This window comes from Aquarana catesbeiana, linkage group LG11 (assembly GCF_042186555.1).
Source record: "Aquarana catesbeiana isolate 2022-GZ linkage group LG11, ASM4218655v1, whole genome shotgun sequence".
Lineage (NCBI taxonomy): Eukaryota > Metazoa > Chordata > Amphibia > Anura > Ranidae > Aquarana > Aquarana catesbeiana.
This window is the reverse complement of record NC_133334.1, coordinates 15,666,003-15,687,222: the sequence shown is the minus strand read 5'-3', so window position 1 is coordinate 15,687,222 and position 21,220 is coordinate 15,666,003. Positions and strand designations below refer to the sequence as shown.

General features: G+C 42.3%; 1 protein-coding gene across 1 annotated transcript; it reads right to left on the bottom strand.

Moving 5' to 3' along the window:
* Nucleotides 1-2,190: 2,190 nt before the first annotated feature.
* On the bottom strand, nt 2,191-3,084 carry LOC141112917 (vomeronasal type-2 receptor 26-like). Its single transcript, XM_073606022.1, has one exon. The coding sequence runs from the start codon at nt 3,082-3,084 to the stop codon at nt 2,191-2,193; it is 894 nt and encodes a 297-aa protein (XP_073462123.1).
* Between the last annotated feature and the right edge of the window lie 18,136 nt (nt 3,085-21,220).

Sequence of the window (21,220 nt, the reverse complement as noted above, 5' to 3'; positions counted from 1 at the left end):
AGCCTACTATATGCAGCGCCCACCTACTTAGGTGTGTGCTAACTAGTTAGTGAAGGCTAGTGTTAAGTAACATTTCCAGTGCATCACCCTGTTGGTTTAAGCCTGGTTGGGTTTGATTTGGTTGGGAGAAGTGACAGAGTAGAACTGGGGGTGTGATCACCTGTATTCTGTTAAGAGTGATGCCCTGTTCTTCCAGTGAGAAGTGCTGGAGGGAAGGTGATTTGACACAAGATGCAGTTAGTTTGTATGGGCTACCCTGAACCAATCATTAATTTGATTGGGCAGGTGCTATCAAGCCCATATAAACTGTGGGTCACATGCTCAAGGGAGGATGGGAAAAGAGTTTGGCAGAAGAAGACAGCATTTAGGAGTTGGTGCAGCTCAGGAGGTCTTCCCCTCTGGGGATGAGAAAGGAACGTGCCATGCGGGAAAGAAGGTGGCCAGAGATGGGAATGTAATCCAGAGGAGCAGCCAGAATGTGACCCTTAGGGGTCCATGCTTGAAGGCCTGGGGGTGTAATGCTCTCAGCGCTGGATAGCACCAGATCGTGAACCTGAAGGCCTGAGGGTTCAGAGACCTCAGTGCTGGATGGTTCATTTGCTAAGGACACTTTAATAATCTCCAGGAGTCATGGATCAGGCCTTACCGTATGGGATGGTTCTGAACATGCGGAGCAGGAAGTGACTGTCAAGAGGATGTGGTAGATCGGGGCAATCTCGGTCTTTTCCTGAACCGACCAGGGAGGATTGCGGAAGTCAAGATGGGCAGGTGAGGCCTAGCACTTCTTAAAAATCTGAGTCCCAAGGTGTCTTTCAGAGGGGCGCTGTCGGTTCACCAAGGGTAAAGGTTATAACTACCATTACAGGAACCAAAAATTATAGAGGCAGCTCATACTTCCTGAGGATACAGATTGTACATATCGCACATTCTTTTCTGCCATGCACCAAGGAAAAAGAATAAAGTTTCATGTTTAACTTTTCTGGACTGTCTGCTGTGTCATTACTTCAAAGAAGGGGGGTAACAGAACCACACAAGCGAAAAGGAATAAACTACCCAGCAGCTCCTATGGGGGGAGTGCGCTACATATAATTTTTATGTTCTTAATGTCTGAGATGGTATTTAGAAGCAGGAGAGATGCCATGAGAGGACTCAAGAACATTCAGAAAAACCTGATTACCCTCAATCATACACCCAGACACATACACCATTCATCTACTCATACTTATACATTCATGAAGATACCTGAACACATTATGCTTTTGAACTCGGAGGTGGCAAGAAGTAATTTCTCTTTAAGAGTATCCATCTTGAAAGCCATGGCAGCCATTCTAAAAACTCTGGTAACCAGCAATTCAGACCAGTAGCCGTTTTGGAACAGGTAAGTATGTTGAGTTGATTTTATCTGATATTCACTTGTGTTCTCTTAAATATTGAATTATTGAGTATTTTACAATTGATAATTTTTCTCCCAAATCCATAACCGCCTTGTAGATTTTTCTCTAAAGATTCAATTTTCATTATATAATTTTCATTTTGAATAGTCTCCATTTTATGACGTAACAAACGGCCAATTTTATTTCACGCTGTTAACCACTTACTTACCTGCAGTATAGTAACGGTTGAATTTGTGAAATATTCTGTCTAATTGTCATTTTACAAGGTTATTGATTCTACAGGGAATTTTATCACTGTTGTATCACATCAAAGGTACTACACTCCAATTTAGCGGGTATTTCAATTGATAGTTAAGATTTTATGTAACGCAATCGATATTTTTAATTTTATGTAATGTTTGTTTATGTCAACCAATATGTATAACTACTTTGTATGATTACATGTGAATTTAGTGAATAAATTTCATATTTTTAGACTGTGGTCATAATAGATTGAATCTGTATCTTAAAAATATCATCGTTAAAAATTACTTAATTATAAATACCGTGCAGGAAAACTTTCCATGATAAGTATAACAGTTTGTTTCTTTGTTTTTGTGGTTTTTAATGATTTGGAAGCATGCATATCTTGATGATTGGATTCTTTATTAAGTATTAAAATTTAGTTGACATACTGTGTATTTGATTTTAGGATTTTAAAATGTTATATTACTTTTTTCAACTTTGCCAAATCAAAAAGTGATGTATCATTTGCATAACTTTCCACATTTTGTGATGTCTTAAAATAAAAGAGCTTTTATACATTTCTTTGACTGTGCAGATAGACTTTTGTATTTAGTTCTGGCCTACAGAGAATTATAAAGCATTTTGTAAGAAATATACAATATAAGAGACCATTATTGGAAATAAGTATGGCGAATATCTCCACAGCCACCGTGTATTTCCCTTTAGTGCTCAGATAGGCCGGGATCATGGCAATCCAGACACTGCAGAACACCAGCATGCTGAAGGTGATGTATTTGGCTTCATTAAAACTGTCCGGTAATGTCCTGACAAAAAAAGCTATAATAAAACTGACAGCAGCCAGGATCCCCATATAACCCAGGACAGAGTAGAACCCGATAACTGACCCTTCATTACACTGAATGATGATCTTCTCCTGGTAGGAGTGTGTGTCCAATTCCTGGAAGGGAGGGGAGATGGTTAACCAACTAACACAGATTATAACCTGAACGTTGGAACAAGCTAAGACTATACAGGTTAGCAGTTTTACTCCGATCCATTTCTTCCACACGCTGTTGGGTTTGGTGGCTTTGAAGGCAATGCAAACCATAATAGTCTTGGCCAATACAGAAGATACGGCTATTGTAAAGAGGATTCCAAAAGAAATTTGGCGTAACAAGCAGGTTACATCCACAGGACAACCCAGAAAGAGGAACACACAGAGGAAACCCAACATGATGGAGACCAGGAGGACAAAGCTGAGGTTCTTGTTATTGGCTTTCACAATTGGTGTGTCCTGGTGTAAAGTAAAAATGATGAGTACTAGAAGAGTCTTCCCAAAACACAACAGTGAGAGGACTATAAAAACTAGTGAGAGTGTGTCCTCATTGAAGGGAAGAAATTCTACTTCCTTGGGAATACAGCGAGTTCTGTTCTCATTTGGCCATTCATGATCGGGGCATTTCATGCAGTTTTCACTATCTGGAAAACAAAATAAAATCAATGAATACTGTGATCACTTACAGGATATCTTGTTTGGTTTATATATATTAATATAATCAAATATTAATATGCGTCAACATATCAAATCAGCTAAGTTGTTTTCTTCTAGGTTACAATTCGATTACAATTTTTAACCACTTGCTTACTGGGCACTTAAACCCCCCTCCTGCCAAGACCAATTTTCAGCTTTCAGCGCTGTCACACTTTGAATGACAATTACTCAGTCATGCAACACTGTACCCAAATGAATTTTTTGTCCTTTTTTTCATACAAATAGAGCTTTCTTTTGGTGGTATTTGATCACCTCTGGGTTTTTTATTTTTTGCGCTATAAATGAAAAAAGACCCAAAATTTTGAAAAAAAACGCATTTTTCTTAGTTTCTGTGATAAAATTTTGCAAATTAGTAATTTTTCTTCATAAATTTTGGCCACAATTTATACTGCTACATATCTTTAGTAAAAATAACCCAAATTAGTGAATATTATTTGGTCTCTGTGAAAGTTAGAGAGTTTACAAGTTATGGTGCAAATCATAAAAAATTGATCACACCTGATGTACTGACGGCCTATCTCATTTCTTGCGACCCGAACAAGTCAGGAAAGTACAAATATCCCCCAAATGACCCCTTTTTTGAAAGTAGACATTCCAAGGTATTCAGTAAGATGCATTGTGAGGTTTTTGATGTTGTCATTTTTTTCCCACAATTCTTTGCAAAATGAAGATTTTTTTTTTTTCCACAAAATTGTCATTGTAATAGGTTATTTCTCTCACATAGCATGTGTATACCACAAATGACTCCCCAAAATACATTCTGCTGCTACTCCTGAGTATTTCAATACCAAATGTGTGAGACTTTTACACAGCCTGGCCACATACAGAGGCCCAATATTGAAATAGCATCATCAGGCGTTCTAGAAGCATAAATTACACATCTCATTTCTCAACCACCTATTACACCTTTGAAGGCCCTGGAGCACCAGGACAATGGAAACGCCCACAAAGTGACCCCATTTTGGAAAGCTAACACCCCAACATATAATCTATGAGGCATAATAAGTCTTTTGAACGGTTCATTTTTTCCAAAAGTTTTTGGAAAATGTGGAAAAAAAATGAAAACGCATTTTTTTTATGCAAAGTTGTGCATTTATAAGATATTTCCAACACATAGCATGTACATAGCAAAAATGACACCCCAAAATACATTCTGCTACTCCTCCTGAGTATTTCGATACCAAATGTGTGAGACTTTTACACAGCCTGGCCACATACAGAGGCCCAATATTGAAATAGCACCATCAGGCGTTCTAGGAGCATAAATTACACATCTCATTTCTCAACCACCTATTACACCTTTGAAGGCCCTAGAGCACCAGGACAATGGAAACGCCCACAAAGTGACCCCATTTTGGAAAGCTAACACCCCAACGTATAATCTATGAGGCATAATAAGTCTTTTGAACGGTTCATTTTTTCCAAAAGTTTTTGGAAAATGTGGAAAAAAAATGAAAACGCATTTTTTTTTACGCAAAGTTGTGCATTTATAAGATATTTCCAACACATAGCATGTACATAGCAAAAATGACTCCCCAAAATACATTCTGCTACTCCTCCTGAGTATTTCGATACCAAATGTGTGAGACTTTTACACAGCCTGGCCACATACAGAGGCCCAATATTGAAATAGCACCATCAGGCGTTCTAGGAGCATAAATTACACATCTCATTTCTCAACCACCTATTACACTTTTGAAGGCCCTAGAGCACCAGGACAATGGAAACGCCCACAAAGTGACCCCATTTTGGAAAGCTAACACCCCAACGTATAATCTATGAGGCATAATGAGTCTTTTGAACGGTTCATTTTTTTTCCAAAAGTTTTTGGAAAATGTGGAAAAAAAATGAAAACGCATTTTTTTTACGCAAAGTTGTGCATTTATAAGATATTTCCAACACATAGCATGTACATAGCAAAAATGACACCCCAAAATACATTCTGCTACTCCTCCTGAGTATTTCGATACCAAATGTGTGAGACTTTTACACAGCCTGGCCACATACAGAGGCCCAATATTGAAATAGCACCATCAGGCGTTCTAGGAGCATAAATTACACATCTCATTTCTCAACCACCTATTACACTTTTGAAGGCCCTGGAGCACCAGGACAATGGAAACGCCCACAAAGTGACCCCATTTTGGAAAGCTAACACCCCAACGTATAATCTATGAGGCATAATGAGTCTTTTGAACGGTTCATTTTTTTTCCAAAAGTTTTTGGAAAATGTGGAAAAAAAATGAAAACGCATTTTTTTTACGCAAAGTTGTGCATTTATAAGATATTTCCAACACATAGCATGTACATAGCAAAAATGACACCCCAAAATACATTCTGCTACTCCTCCTGAGTATTTCGATACCAAATGTGTGAGACTTTTACACAGCCTGGCCACATACAGAGGCCCAATATTGAAATAGCACCATCAGGCGTTCTAGGAGCATAAATTACACATCTCATTTCTCAACCACCTATTACACCTTTGAAGGCCCTGGAGCACCAGGACAATGGAAACGCCCACAAAGTGACCCCATTTTGGAAAGCTAACACCCCAACGTATAATTTATGAGGCATAATAAGTCTTTTGAACGGTTAATTTTTTCCAAAAGTTTTTGGAAAATGTGGAAAAAAAATGAAAACGCTTTTTTTTTTACGCAAAGTTGTGCATTTATAAGATATTTCCAACACATAGCATGTACATAGCAAAAATGACACCCCAAAATACATTCTGCTACTCCTCCTGAGTATTTCGATACCAAATGTGTGAGACTTTTACACAGCCTGGCCACATACAGAGGCCCAATATTGAAATAGCACCATCAGGCGTTCTAGGAGCATAAATTACACATCTCATTTCTCAACCACCTATTACACTTTTGAAGGCCCTGGAGCACCAGGACAATGGAAACGCCCACAAAGTGACACCATTTTGGAAAGCTAACACCCCAACGTATAATCTATGAGGCATAATGAGTCTTTTGAACGGTTCATTTTTTTTCCAAAAGTTTTTGGAAAATGTGGAAAAAAAATGAAAACGCATTTTTTTTACGCAAAGTTGTGCATTTATAAGATATTTCCAACACATAGCATGTACATAGCAAAAATGACACCCCAAAATACATTCTGCTACTCCTCCTGAGTATTTCGATACCAAATGTGTGAGACTTTTACACAGCCTGGCCACATACAGAGGCCCAATATTGAAATAGCACCATCAGGCGTTCTAGGAGCATAAATTACACATCTCATTTCTCAACCACCTATTACACCTTTGAAGGCCCTGGAGCACCAGGACAATGGAAACGCCCACAAAGTGACCCCATTTTGGAAAGCTAACACCCCAACGTATAATTTATGAGGCATAATAAGTCTTTTGAACGGTTAATTTTTTCCAAAAGTTTTTGGAAAATGTGGAAAAAAAATGAAAACGCTTTTTTTTTTACGCAAAGTTGTGCATTTATAAGATATTTCCAACACATAGCATGTACATAGCAAAAATGACACCCCAAAATACATTCTGCTACTCCTCCTGAGTATTTCGATACCAAATGTGTGAGACTTTTACACAGCCTGGCCACATACAGAGGCCCAATATTGAAATAGCACCATCAGGCGTTCTAGGAGCATAAATTACACATCTCATTTCTCAACCACCTATTACACTTTTGAAGGCCCTGGAGCACCAGGACAATGGAAACGCCCACAAAGTGACCCTATTTTGGAAAGCTAACACCCCACCGTATAATCTATGAGGCATAATGAGTCTTTTGAACGGTTCATTTTTTTTCCAAAAGTTTTTGGAAAATGTGGAAAAAAAATGAAAACGCATTTTTTTTACGCAAAGTTGTGCATTTATAAGATATTTCCAACACATAGCATGTACATAGCAAAAGTGACACCCCAAAATACATTCTGCTACTCCTCCTGAGTATGGCGATACAACATGTGTGAGACTTTTACACAGCCTGGCCACATACAGAGGCCCAACATGCAAGGAACACCATCAGGTGTTCTATGGACACATAGCATTCACATACCAAGAATTACACCCCAAAATACATTATGCTGAGCAAAGAGTAAACAAAAGATTAACTGTGGTTGTAGTAGCGCAGTTGTAAACAGGAGGATAGCACTGGTCCAGGCAGCAGACAGGGACTTGGTCAGCAAAAGCAAACGCAATCTTCCAGGCAACAGGCAGGAATACTGTCCATAGTCAGTACAGGCAGCAGGCAGGGATACTGTCCATATATAGTCCAGGGTCAGTGCAGGCAGAGATTGTCAGCAGTGCCAATATATTGGTCCTGGTAGTAGGCAGGTCCATGTGGTGTGGTCAGTTCATGCGACAGGCAGAGGCATGATGGCATAGGTCCTACAGGCAGCAGGGAGACGTAGGGCCTCGTTCAGGACAGAATGGGGACAGGGGTAGAGGCTTCTCCCACCCAAATCTCTTTGAAGCCTCCGAGTCTCCAGACCCTAATCTAGGAATGAGTAAACAAATGAAATTGTTTTCTTCATCCAGAAAAACAATTCTGGAGCCCCTCACATATGTGAGACCCCTGTGTTCTGAATCCCACTTGTCCACTGGCAGGGTACAAGATCAGTCCAAGAGGCAGGCAAGAGGCATGGTCAAACAGTCCAGGGTCGGTTCCAGATCAGGCAGAGGTATGTACAGAATCGGTAGGCAGAAGCGTGGTCGAATAACATTCCAGGGTCAGTTCCAGATCAGGCAGAGATATAAACAGAATCGGTAGGCAGAAGCATGGTCGAATAACAGTCCAGGGTCAGTTCCAGATCAGGCAGAGATATAAACAGAATCGGTAGGCAGAAGCATGGTTGAATAACAAGCCAGGGTCAGTTACAGAGCAAGCAGAGGCATAAGGGGTGTGAAGGCAGGAAGTGAGTGTTATGTTTACCATACTTCACTAATAATTTAGTGAAGTATGGTAACGGCGGAAACAGTCAACTATGCAGAGGCCTGGTTGGGAAGGACATTGGGCACAATGATAAGTGGTGTCTCTTCTCACCCCTCGTTTGGAGCACACCCGGCATTTTTTTGTCGTTTTTGGCCTGTTGGTCTGGGAGGGATTTTATCGGGAAAGTGGCGTTCAGAGAGTCTACTAATTACATCGGATCTAATGTTTTCTGGTGGGCCGTTCGGGTATATAAGGGCAGTGGTGATTTCCTCCTGGTAGCCAAGGAAGGGTTTGGGTCTGTCGGTGGAGTTGCGATAAATTACATAGGTGTTGTAAATGGCCAAATTAAATAAATAAATCGAAACTTTTTTGTACCACTGGTATGTTCTTCTGGTGGAAAGGTAGGGCTCGAGCATCTGGTCGTTGAAGTTGACACCCCCCATATACATGTTGTATTCATAGATACACGTCGGCTTTTGAATTGGGCCATTCCTCCTGCTGATCTCAACAAATGTGTTGTTGTGGATTGAAGAAAGCATGTAGACATCCCTTCTGTCCCTCCACTTCACAGCCAGAATTTCCTCATTCCGTAAGCTCGCCGCCTCCCCTCTTCTTAACTTTTTGTTGACGAGGCTTTGAGGAAAGCCCTTCCGATTCATCCTTACGGTGCCGCATGCTGGAGTCTTCTTGCTATGAAGGTTTCGGAACAGGGGCAGACTAGAATAAAAATTGTCCACATATAGATGGTAGCCTTTCTCCAGAAGTGGGTTTATGAGTTGCCAAACAACTTTCCCACTCGATCCGATATATTCTGGGCAATTAGGGGGATGTAGCTGGGTGTCCTTCCCTTCGTATACCATGAAGGCATAGGTATACCCTGTAGCACGATCGCACAACTTGTACATCTTCACCCCATAGCGGGCCCTCTTGGTGGGAATAAATTGTTTTAAGCCCAGCCTGCCAGAAAATTTGATAAGGGACTCATCCACACATATGTGTTGTCCTGGGGTAAACAACTGGGGGAAGATTTCTGAAAAATAATTTATTATAAAGCTTGTCAAAATTTGGGTGATTTCGAGGAGGGCACTGGGTATTGTCGTTATAGTGAAGGAATCTCATAATCATGAGATATCTGGTCTTGGGCATTATTGAGGAAAAGATGGGCATGTGGTAGATGGGGAGGGTAGACCAATACGAACGTATTTGATTTTTTCTGTTTAGTCCCATACAGAACGTGAGGCCCAAAAAAATTTTAAACTCCTCCACTGTTAGGGCTCTCCATTCGTAGGGACGGGCATAAGAGGACGTTGGGTTGCTTGCAATAAATTGTTGGGCATATAGGTTGCACTGGGCAACAATAGATGCAAGCATGTCCTCAGTAAAAATAAGGTGGAAAAAGTCTATCGGGGAAAAATTTTCTGTGTCCACCTGGACTCCTGGCTGGGCAGTGAAAGGGGGAACGTTAGCTTCCCCTGAATTGAGTGGCAGCCACAAGGGGTTTTGAAGGGAATAGGGAAGGCTGGCATGGGACCTAACCCTTTGGGCCTGAGGTGACACCCCACTGGTACGTGGCCTTTGCCGAGGTACTGCGTTGCTGGTGCATGGCACCGCGGTGCTGGTGGATGGCACTGCGGTGCTGGTGGATGGCACTGCCTCCTCACCAGTACGCCTTCGTCTGCCGGGCAGACTCTCATCCTCCTCTGAGGCTGTCAGTGTACCACTGGTTAGGACAGGCTCGTAGTCCACGTCAGACTCAGAGTCGGAAAATGAGGAGGAATCAGAAGCGGAGAGCTCCCCGTTGCTCTCGTCGCCCGCAAGAATACTGTACGCCTCCTCAGCTGAATATACTCTTCTAGCCATTGTTGGTGATGACAGAAGGCACTGATGATAGCTGGCACTCTTACGTGGCACTGGTGACACTGATAACAGATAGCACGTGCACTGACGGGTAGTACTGACAGATGGTATTGACAGGTAGCACTGACAGGTAGCACAGACAGGTAGCACTGACGGCAGGTGGCACTGGCAGATGGTACTGGCAGATGGTACTGGCAGATGGCACTGGCAGATGGTACTGGCAGATGGTACTGGCAGATGGCACTGGCAGATCTGACTGACAGATGGGACTGACAGAGGCACTGGCAGATGGCACTGGCACTGGCAGATGGCACTGGCAGATGGCACTGGCAGATGGCACTGGCAGGTGGCTCAGGCAGATGGCACTGGCAGATGGCACTGGCAGATGGCACAGGCAGATCTGACTGACAGATGGGACTGACAGAGGCACTGGCAGATGTAACTGGCAGATGGCACTGACAGATGGCACTGGCACTGGCAGATGGCACTGGCAGATGGCACGGACAGATGGCACGGGCAGATGGCACGGGCAGATCTGACTGACAGATGGGACTGACAGAGGCACTGGCACTGGCAGATGGCACTGGCACTGGCAGATGGCACTGGCAGATGGCACGGGCAGATGGCATGGGCAGATGGCACGGGCAGATGGCACTGTTAGATGGCACGGGCAGATGGCACAGGCAGATGGCACGGGCAGATCTGGCTGACAGATGGGACTGACAGATGGGACTGACAGAGGTACTGGCACTGGCAGATGGCACTGGCACTGGCAGATGGCACTGGCAGATGACACGGGAAGATGGCACGGGCAGATGGCACGGGCAGATGGCACGGGCAGATGGCACGGGCTGATGGCACGGGCAGATGGCACTGGCAGATGGCACTGGCAGATGGCACTGGCAGATGGCTGATATGTTGGCACAGTGTGTGTGTTTTACTCACAGTAACTCACAGTAAGCCTTTCTCAGTAACACAGATTGCTCTCCCTCCTCACACACTGTCTCTGTGTGAGGAGGGAGAGCCGGCAATGAGAGATGATCTCAAATGTTTACATTTGAGATCATCTCTCATTGGCAGAGCGATCGCGCTGAAAACGGCCGCTATGATTGGCCGTTTTCAGCGATCTGTGACTGGCTGTGTCCAAGGGACACGGCCAGCACAAAACTTCCCCGATGCGCGCCCCCGGGAGCGTGCAACGTGGAAGTAAACAGGAGGACGTCCAGGGACGCCCTCCCGGCAGATAGCGTCCGCGCTGCAGCCGTCTTTCGGCTATAGCGCGGGCGCGAAGTGGTTAATGTTCTTTAGAGACAATACATACAAAAGAGCATAACCACAGTAATATTTCATAGGCATTACCTGTAATATTTGATATTTCTCCCAATGAGAGATATTTGATATTTCTCCCAATTGAGCACTGAGATTTTGGAACCTAACAGAAAGCAACATGTTGTATGTTATACAGTATATATTTTATATTGGTTTTAGAAAACCAAGTTTTCAAATGTATAATTGACACTTTACAAGTGATGTAATCTCATTTCTATCCTACTCTCTCAGATAAAATCTCTTCTCCTATGGAGAGCAATTATTGTGCTGAGATTCTTCAACTTGTAAACCATCTGCTGACTGTGGACTTCAACAACGCTTTTTATTTTTATTTTAACTAAGCAAACTCTAAAACCTTTTTTTCTGATTAGCAAATGACCAAATGAATGTGTGTGATTTTTTTTTTAAACATCAAGTTATGCTTACACCTAACTAGATTTTAAAAGCCAACTTATTATCTTACATACTTGGCTTCAGCTAATCATTTTAAAATGTTACATATTTCATGCATGAATGAAATTGATTCATTAAATTATTAAATTATTAAATTATTTGTTCAATAAGGAGATGGCAACATACTGTTATTTGTGTTTTTATAAGGTGAGACTGTCTTAAGTTTTATTTCTTAAAGCTGAGTTCCACCCAAATTTTGAACAATATCTGTATGTATTCTCTTCCTTGCCTAGATGCTGACATGCCGTTTAAAAAAATTTAAATCGCCGTAATTACTTTTTATTTTTCTATTCTTCTTTGCACTTCCTGGTTCTCCTCCCGTGGGAGTAGGCGTGTTTCTAGCCTCTCCCAGACTCCTGGGAGCTAGTCTCAGGCTTCCCAGGATGCCACTGAGCATGTGCGGGAACGAGCGGTGAATGCTGGAAGCACAGCATTCACCACATCCAGGAAATAAATGCTTGTGGGCTTCAAATGCCCACAATGAACATGGAAACCGCCTGCAGTGAATAATATAAGTTATTCTTTCCAACAAAATCTGACACAGGCGGACATATTACACACAATATGTGAGTATGTAATGCTGAGAAGAAAAGTTTGTGAATGAACTCAAAAAAAAAAAAAAAAGATAGATAGGTGGACCCCCGCTTTAAGGCAGCACTTCTGGACGCCCATCAAAAAGTACCTGTGATGTTGTGGCAAGGTGCAGTGCAAATGTACTTAATGCCACCACACATCATCCTCTTCCTTTTATTTTCACCCCCCACATTTGGGGATTCCCTGTTAAAAAAGGTGATTGAGGTTGTCTGATACATATGTCTGGCCCCCAAATCTTATGTAAAGCCTCGTACACACGGTTTCGATTGTTGTACGACCGAGTGTCTGATTCCTGTCAAAAGCCCGTGTGCAGGATTTTGTCTAGCATACTAACTATCTGCAAATTGTCGCTCGACAAACACGAAAGTAGTGACATACTACAAGAGTATAAAGAGAAAGTTTGTCTCTCGAGCGCCACCCTTTTGGGCCCCTTCTGCTAATTTCGTGTTAGTAGAAGTTTGGTGAGTGTTGATTCGTGATTTTCAGATCTTACAAAACAAATGCCTTTTAAAATACATTTGGCATAACTACATCAGTAGTGGTCAGGGGTGGGTAGTGGGGTTCCCCAGGGTTCTGTGCTGGGACCAATCCTATTTAATTTGTTCATAAACGACCTGGAGGATGGGATAAACAGTTCAATCTCTGTATTTGCAGACGATACTAAGCTAAGCAGGGCAATAACTTCTCCGCAGGATGTGGAAATCTTGCAAAAAGACCTGAACAAATTAATGAGGTGGGCGACTACATGGCAAATGAGGTTCAATGTAGAAAAATGTAAAATAATGCATTTGGGTGGCAAAAATATGAATGCAATCTATACACTGGGGGGGAGAACTTCTGGGGGAATCTAGGATGGAAAAGGACCTGGGGGTCCTAGTAGATGATAGGCTCAGCAATGGCATGCAATGCCAAGCTGCTGCTAATAAAGCAAACAGAATATTGGCATGCAATAAAAGGGGGATCAACTCCAGAGATAAAACGATAATTCTCCCGCTCTACAAGACTCTGGTCCGGCCGCACCTGGAGTATGCTGTCCAGTTCTGGGCACCAGTCCTCAGGAGGGACGTACTGGAAATGGAGCGAGTACAAAGAAGGGCAACAAAGCTAATAAAGGGTCTGGAGGATCTTAGTTATGAGGAAAGGTTGCAAGCACTGAACTTATTCTCTCTGGAGAAGAGACGCTTGAGAGGGGATATGATTTCAATTTACAAATACTGTACTGGTGACCCCACAATAGGGATAAAACTTTTTCGCAGAAGAGAGTTTAATAAGACTCGTGGCCACTCATTACAATTAGAAGAAAAGAGGTTTAACCTTAAACTACGTAGAGGGTTCTTTACTATAAGAGCGGCAAGGATGTGGAATTCCCTTCCACAGGCGGTGGTCTCAGCGGGGATCATTGATAGCTTCAAGAAACTATTAGATAATCACCTGAATGACCGCAACATACAGGGATATGTAATGTAATACTGACACATAATCACACACATAGGTTGGACTTGATGGACTTGTGTCTTTTTTCAACCTCACCTACTATGTAACTATGTAACTATGTAGTATCACCAGCAAAGCAGCTTCATTATTATCCCATTAAAGAAGATGAATATGTGCACTGCATTTCGAAATGTCATCAATTGCTGCATCACGAACGTTAATTCTAGATTACAAATGGTAGTTTACAACAGTGGTCATCAACCCTGTCCTCAGGACCCACTAACAGGCCAGGTTTGCAAGATAACTGAAATGCATCACAGGCGTTATCATTTGCTGCTCAGTGATTGCAGTATTCTAGTCTGCATCTCCCCAAAGTAATACATAAAACCTGGCCTGTTAGTGGGTCCTGAGGATAGGGTTGATGACCACTGGATTACAAAATCGAACTCTTCTGGGTCGTTACGAGATTCTGATCATGCGTGTTTGTACTTTCGACTTTTGTGTGACGATTTCTGTACTGACCATCCGAAAATCGGACGTTGAGCTTTCCTTCGTCAAAAATTTACTAGTCTGTTCATCCAGCTTTTCTCTGACGAAAAACTGAAATCAGCTGTTGAAAGCACCGTACTAATGATCCGAAAATCCGCAGAACAGCTCGTCGCACAAATTTACCCATCTGGTTTTCATATAGTGTTACGGGCCTTAAGTGTGGTAGCTTCTTGTTCCTTGGTAGTGACCCTATGGGATTCACATAGATTTTTCTCCTCTTCAGGAATGTCCAAGTGGAAGTTGCCATTGTCATTCCTAGGGATTGGTCCATGTAGCTCACCATGGAGAGGCCTACCTAGTGGATGTACCCAAAGGGCATGTGATGTTAGTAACCATTGCCTCTATTCCCCCTGGTACCTCATTTTTGCCACTTACAACCTTTTCATGATGCATCTTGTATCCCCACTTTTATTTTTATTTATATGTTAACGTTTATGTTTATTTGAAAACTTACCCTTGCCTTCAGTGCTTATCAATGATTCCTTGAATATATTACCATCAACCCACAAAGAATCAAAGTCAAAGTTTGGGAGAGATATATTTCTATTGCAACATAATTTGATTTTATGAGTTTGGTGTTGAGGAACTCAAGAGGCCTGCACAGAACTCTGATCCTAATATTATTTATCAGTTGATCGTATGGTGTCCAGAAAGCCCGCAGGAGACAGAAAGGGACTTAAGCCTCGTACACACAGTTCGATTGTTGGCAGGGGATTGTCTGTTGACAGACTGTTGTCCTAAAATCTTACCGTTAGTACGCTCCTTTTGACAATTGTTGTCCAATTTTCAGCCAACAAATGTTGGATGACAGGCTAGTAAATTGTCGTCGGACAACGGCTTGACGTCTTATTTTCGTATGGTCGGTATACAAATCAGTGACACAAAAGTCGAAAAGTACAAACACGCATGCTCGGAATCAATGCTCACCAAACATGGAATTAGCAGAAGGGGCCCAAAAGGGTGTCGCTCAAGAGCTGAAATTCCTCGTAGTACGTCACTACATTCGTGTTTGTGGCACGACAATTGTGTAACGTTAGTATGCAAGACAAGATCCTGGCACACGCCCTTTTGACAAAAATCAGACACTCGGCTGGCCAACAATCGCATCGTAAGGCTTAAGACCCCATACACACTATTAGATTTTCTGCAGATTTTTGTCTTCGTATTTACCAAAACCATGTAGCACAAGGGCCTGCCTGATTGCATACAAATTGAAACTCTTAAAGTTTGACCTCATATTATATGGTTTTGGTAAATCTGACAAAAATAATCTGCAGAAAATCTAATATTGTGTATGGGATCTTAGAGAAATGCTGGAGGAAAACCTCTTACATAATTCTTGCTATACCTTGGGAAAAGAAGAGTCCTTGCTGGGAGCTAATAGTTCTGATAGTTGATAGTTATGATATGAATGACCCACATTTTTAAGACTTTTTTTCTGTAGGACTTTAGAGAAGCTTTACCTGATTTTTCTTATTTTTCCATTTAATTAAAGTAGAATTAATTGCAAGTTTCCAATAACCAAACCCATCACTAAGGATATTCCCGACAGATCTTGTAAACAAACTTCCATTAAAAAAACATGGTTCTGAATGGTGAACTGTATAGAAAGGTCTTCATTTCCTTTATTTGTCCCGACATTCTCATTTGATATCATTTTTAAGCACAAGTTCAACTGAAGAGTAAAAATATTCCATAATATATTATATATCACGGTTACTGAATTACTACATTTAACTTCTTCAGAACCGCGCTATAGCCGAATGACCTACTTTGCCGGGAGGGCGTCAGTAGACATCCTCCTGTGCTCGAGTGGCCTGCGCAGTCTCTATGAGACTCGGCTTATAACAGATCGGAGTAAGAATAGAAGTTGAAAACAAGTGAAAAACTGTCTTACCCTCTAGACGCTATTAAGGACCCCCACAAGTCAGGGAGACACAGTACCAGACACTATTCACCTCCTTCCTTTTTTCTTAAACAGATAGAGTTTTCTTATGGTGGCATATAACCCCTTGCCTACCAGGCACTTTTACAACCTTCCTGCCCAGGCCAATTTTCAGCTCTCAGCGTTGTCACACTTTGAATGACAATTGAGCGGTCATGCTACACTGTAACCATTTTTATCATATTCTGCCCACAACTAGAGCTTTCTTTTGATGGTATTTAATCGCTGCTGTTTTTTTTTTAATTTTTTACTAAAAAAAGAAAATTCTGAAAACAAAAAAAAAGTTTTTCTAAGTTTCTGTCAATAAATTTTGTAAATAAGTATTTTTTCTCCTTCTCTGATGGGCACTGATGAGGCGGCACTTATGGGCACTGATTAGGTGGCACTGATACGTGGCACTGATGAGCACTGATAGGCAGTTTGAAAGTCTTTTAATAGTCTGGGAGGCCTAAAGCAGGGGCTGTTGAGAGGGTCTCCTTCAGAGTTTCAAAATTGTCCCCAGCTTCAAGAGAAAGCAGGAAAGGGTCAGATTTTAGGGCATCATAGAGAGGCTGCATCAAGAGGGAGGCTTCAGGGATCCAAGAACGGCAGTAGGAGATTAATCCTAGAAAGGCGTGAAGGGGCTTTTGACCTTGAGGCAAAGGGATGGCCTTGATTGCAGTAACTCTTTCTTCAGTGAGATGTCGGGTGCCTTGGGAGATGCAGTGGCCTAGGAAGATCACCTTCTCTATGCACCACTGGACCTTTTGCTTTGAGGCCTTGCATCCTTGCTCAGCCAGGTAGTGGAGGAGGCTTTCCTCTGTCATTTGACGGTGGGGGGGCGGGCGTCAAGCAGTTAATCACCTTTGGGAAACAAAAAAATACCTAGAAATCAGCGTATAGGATTTAGTCTGCGTGAGGGTTATGGAGTCTACAACTATTGTACTTGAAAATTGATCACACCTGATGTACTGACGGCCTAGCTCATTCCTTAGGGCCACAAAATGCCAGGACAGTACAAATACCCTGCAAAATACTAATTTTTGGAAAGTAGACAGTCCAGGGTATTAGGTAAGAGGCATGGTGAGTTTTTTGATGTTGTACCCAGCACATCAAGGATTAGGGGAAAGAGCTAATGACAGGCCCTTTACCACGTGATCACTCCGTTCAATTATGGAGCAATCACTTTGTTAACAAACTGGCGCCATGTCCAGTTCATCTCTGTGCTCTCCTCAAACTGATCAATACAACATGTGAGAAGTGGAGGGAGACTGCAGCAGCCTGAGTGGGCTGTATGGGGTGCCCACAGTGTTCATTTGTGCCTCATCCATGCCTTATCCGTGCCCATCAGTGCTCATCAGTGCTCATCCATGCCACATCTGTGCCCATCAATGCTCATCCATGCCTTGTCTGTGCCCATCAGTGCTCATCTATGCCTCATCTGTGCCTATCAGTGCTCATACATGCCTCATGCCATTCAATGAGTCAGGCTTAAGATGCCATGCAGTGCCTCAGCTGGTCTGTCTAGGGGACAGGAGCCACATTGGAGCAGAGATTCTTTCCACTCTGCAGGGGCAGGCCCAGAGGTGGTTCATGCCAAGGAAGCTTGAGCCAGAAATGGTGGTGTGTGATAATGCCACTAACCTTCTGTCTGCACTCCAACAGGGGAAATTGACACATGTGCCATGCCTGGCACATGTCCTCAATTTGGTGGTGTAACATTTCTTAAACAGGTACCCAGGTCTGCCAGAACTTCAAAGGCAGGCCAGAAGAGGCTGTAGCCATTTCAGGCAATCATACACAGCCAGGCCAGTGTTCGGGTTGGCTGAAATTCAGCAAGAATTCCACCTGCCCATAAACTGCCTAATTTGTGACATGCCCGGCAGGTGGAACTCAACTTTGGCAATGCTGCAGCTGTTGCACATGCAGTAGAGGGCTGTCAACAAGTACCTGTGTGAGTATAGCACAAGGACAGGCTCAGGGGCGCTTTTTCCCCAGGCCAATGACTGCTGATAAAGGATACATGCACTGTACTGTCACCATTTGAGGAGGCCACAAGGATGATGAGCCGTGACAATGCATGCATCAGTGACACAATCTCTGTTGTATTCCTGCTGGAGCATACTCTGCAAGGCATTATGGACAGGGCTCTCAGGGCAGAGCAGTTTTCCTCTCAAGGCCCACTTTATGCAGGCACTATTCTTGTGATGCTACAAAACAAACAAGAGGAGAGGGAAGAAGAGGAGGATTCTGTCAGTTGTGGAGGCATAGAAGGAGAGGCAGACATATGTCAAACCTTAAAGGAAGGTTTTCCATCCCCAGAAACCTTGAGAGTAGTATGTGGCTGAAAGGAGGTAGTTCCAGATACTGTTAACCTCAGTGATCCCAAGGACTCTGCTTCTCATGCCTCCACAAACTTGCAGTGCATGGGCTCCCTTATTCTTCAAAGCCTGCAAAAGGACCTGAGAATTTGTGGCATCAAGGAGAAGGACCATTATTGGTTGGCATCCCTCCTTGACCACGTTACACGGGGAAAGTCTCGGAACTCATTCTGCCCTCACAGAGGGATCAGAGGACGAATCATCTTGAGGACACTTTAAAGATGAGTTTATGTAACGCCTTTCCAGATTCTGGTAATTTACTGTCAGCTTCCATATTCCATCGTCAGCATCTGCATCATATGGTGGAAGATTATTTGGGGGTGGAAATAAACATGGAAAGCTTTCCAGTAGACGATCCACTGGGTGTCTGGGTCATGAGAACAGACCGCTGGCCAGAACTTGCCCACTGTGCAATTGAGCTGCTGGGCTGCTCTGCGTCCAACATGCTTTCTGAATGGGCATTCAGTGCTGCTGGTGGTTTTGTGACAGATAAAAGAGCACTTCTGTCCACAGACTCCGTTGACCGGCTGACAATTGTCAAAATGAATCATTCCTGGATTAGCAGCAGCTATCAAGCCCCTGGTGCCGATGTCGCTGATTAAGTGTTATTGCGATCTATAATCTCTGCAAGACTGTTTAGGCTACCTAGCTTTGTGGGTGTTGATTTTTTTTTAAGTAATTCTTTATATAGGTTTCATGGGCACAATTAACACCCAAACACCAATTTTCCGCACCTGTTTGACAGGTGCATAACATTTTAATTTTTTTACAGCAAGTCCAAATCTTGCTTTCATCAAGAGTACCTCTAGAAGGTTATGGGGTGAAAGCACCACCATCGCCCAAAGACCAATTTTTCTGCAACTGCATGACAGGGGCATCAAATTTCAATTTTTTACAGCAAGGCCAATTCTTGCTTTCATCAAGTGTATCTCTATGTGGGCTATGGTGTGAAGGCATTACCAACACTCAAAGCCCAATTTTTCCATACCTGTTACTTATATCCAAATTCTGCAAAAGAGACACCAGACTTTATCTAATAAAAATTGTTAATCTTGTCCTGTGTGTACTATACTTTGGCTTCTTCACATAAGGCTTGCTCACTGTAGTGCAAAAATTTGTTATTTCCATCCAAAGTCTGCCAAAGAGACACCAAAATGTATCCAAAAAATCTCTTGTTCTGAGTGCACTAAATTGTGGCCTCATCAAATAGACTGGATCCCCAAGCCATTGTTTACTAAACAAAGAAAGCTTGCAGGGAAAATCAATTTAAATGTCTTTTTTTTTTCTGTAAGATTTGCCGCAGCAGGTTCTATACACGGTACAAAAGGGCCAATTTACAGGAAGACTAAGGGGACCCTGTAGGCCTTATATTTAAAGGAATTTTCATTTTTATTGTTTCACTTGAAGCATTATAAAAATCACTGCTCCTTTAAAAACAATCTTTCTTCAAAGTTTTTTGAATTGGTACATGTCCCCCAAGGCGTTAGCTGGGCCCCCATACCCTTTTTATGGCCAATGACTTGCATATAAGACTTCAAAATGAGGACTTTTAATTTTTCAAGTTCGGGTCCTGAAGATTTCAATAGGGTTAGTGGCTTGTGACCGAACTTGTGTGATGTTCGAGAGTTCTGGCATGAACCGAACTGGGGGGGGGGATGGAAACCATCAACAAAATTCTTTAAATTCTTATCAGCTTCAGACCAAAAGTTCAAGGATAAGCTACAATTCAAAATCTCTGGATACTTTTCTAAAAGAGGAATATTTGAGGCCCAATTAGGAGGGAGGATGAATGTTACATCCCCATATAATCTTCTCAGTGAGGAATGAAACATGAAATCATGATATGTTCCACAGAGTAGGATCACTTTTACTGAGGATTTCTCAATGGTGCTATATACACATTCCAAAACATGACTTTCAGGCATTAATACATTGATACCAGTTGTTATTATAAAGGCCACACAATACCTAAGATTTAACAAAATACTTAATAACCAAGATGATTCTCTTGCTCCACTTTCATCTGCAGATGATATTATTCCAACCTAAGTCCATCTAAAATGTCTCAGTAATTCTGATATATAATGATAAATCCTAAAGTCATCTTCGACTGCACGGTAAAAAGAGGGAACGCTAGCTCTGTTGGTCAAAGTATGATCCACTGCCCCATAACTGATCTAAAACACAGGATGATGTGTTTCAACATTTTGGCTATAAACTTACAAGAAATGGCTAAGCTTCAAAGGATTTAGGAAGACACACTTTTTCTAAAATTAGATTCACTGCACATTCTCTAAACATTTACATACAAATCCTTAGCTGCGTTCATGAATTACATCCACATAAAGAATAACTTGCACATTCAATGGGCCAAGCAACAAATACCCTCATTCACCAAAATCTGCACTTCAGCAGGAAAAAGTGACATTCACTTAATAGCCACCTAAAAACTTTTTTCTTGCAGATCCATAAAGCCATAAAGATTGCCTCCCTTTGAGGGCCACTAGTGGAAACTTTGCATGACTGCTGCCTCGCAGTCCCTTCTTTCACTGACAGATGGAATGCAACTAATGATCATCAGTATCCAAATATGACATAGTGATCACATGCAG

Excerpts from the sequence above, each read along its gene's own strand:
- LOC141112917 (XM_073606022.1), bottom strand. The coding sequence starts at position 3,084 with ATGAAATGCCCCGATCATGAATGGCCAAATGAGAACAGAACTCGCTGT.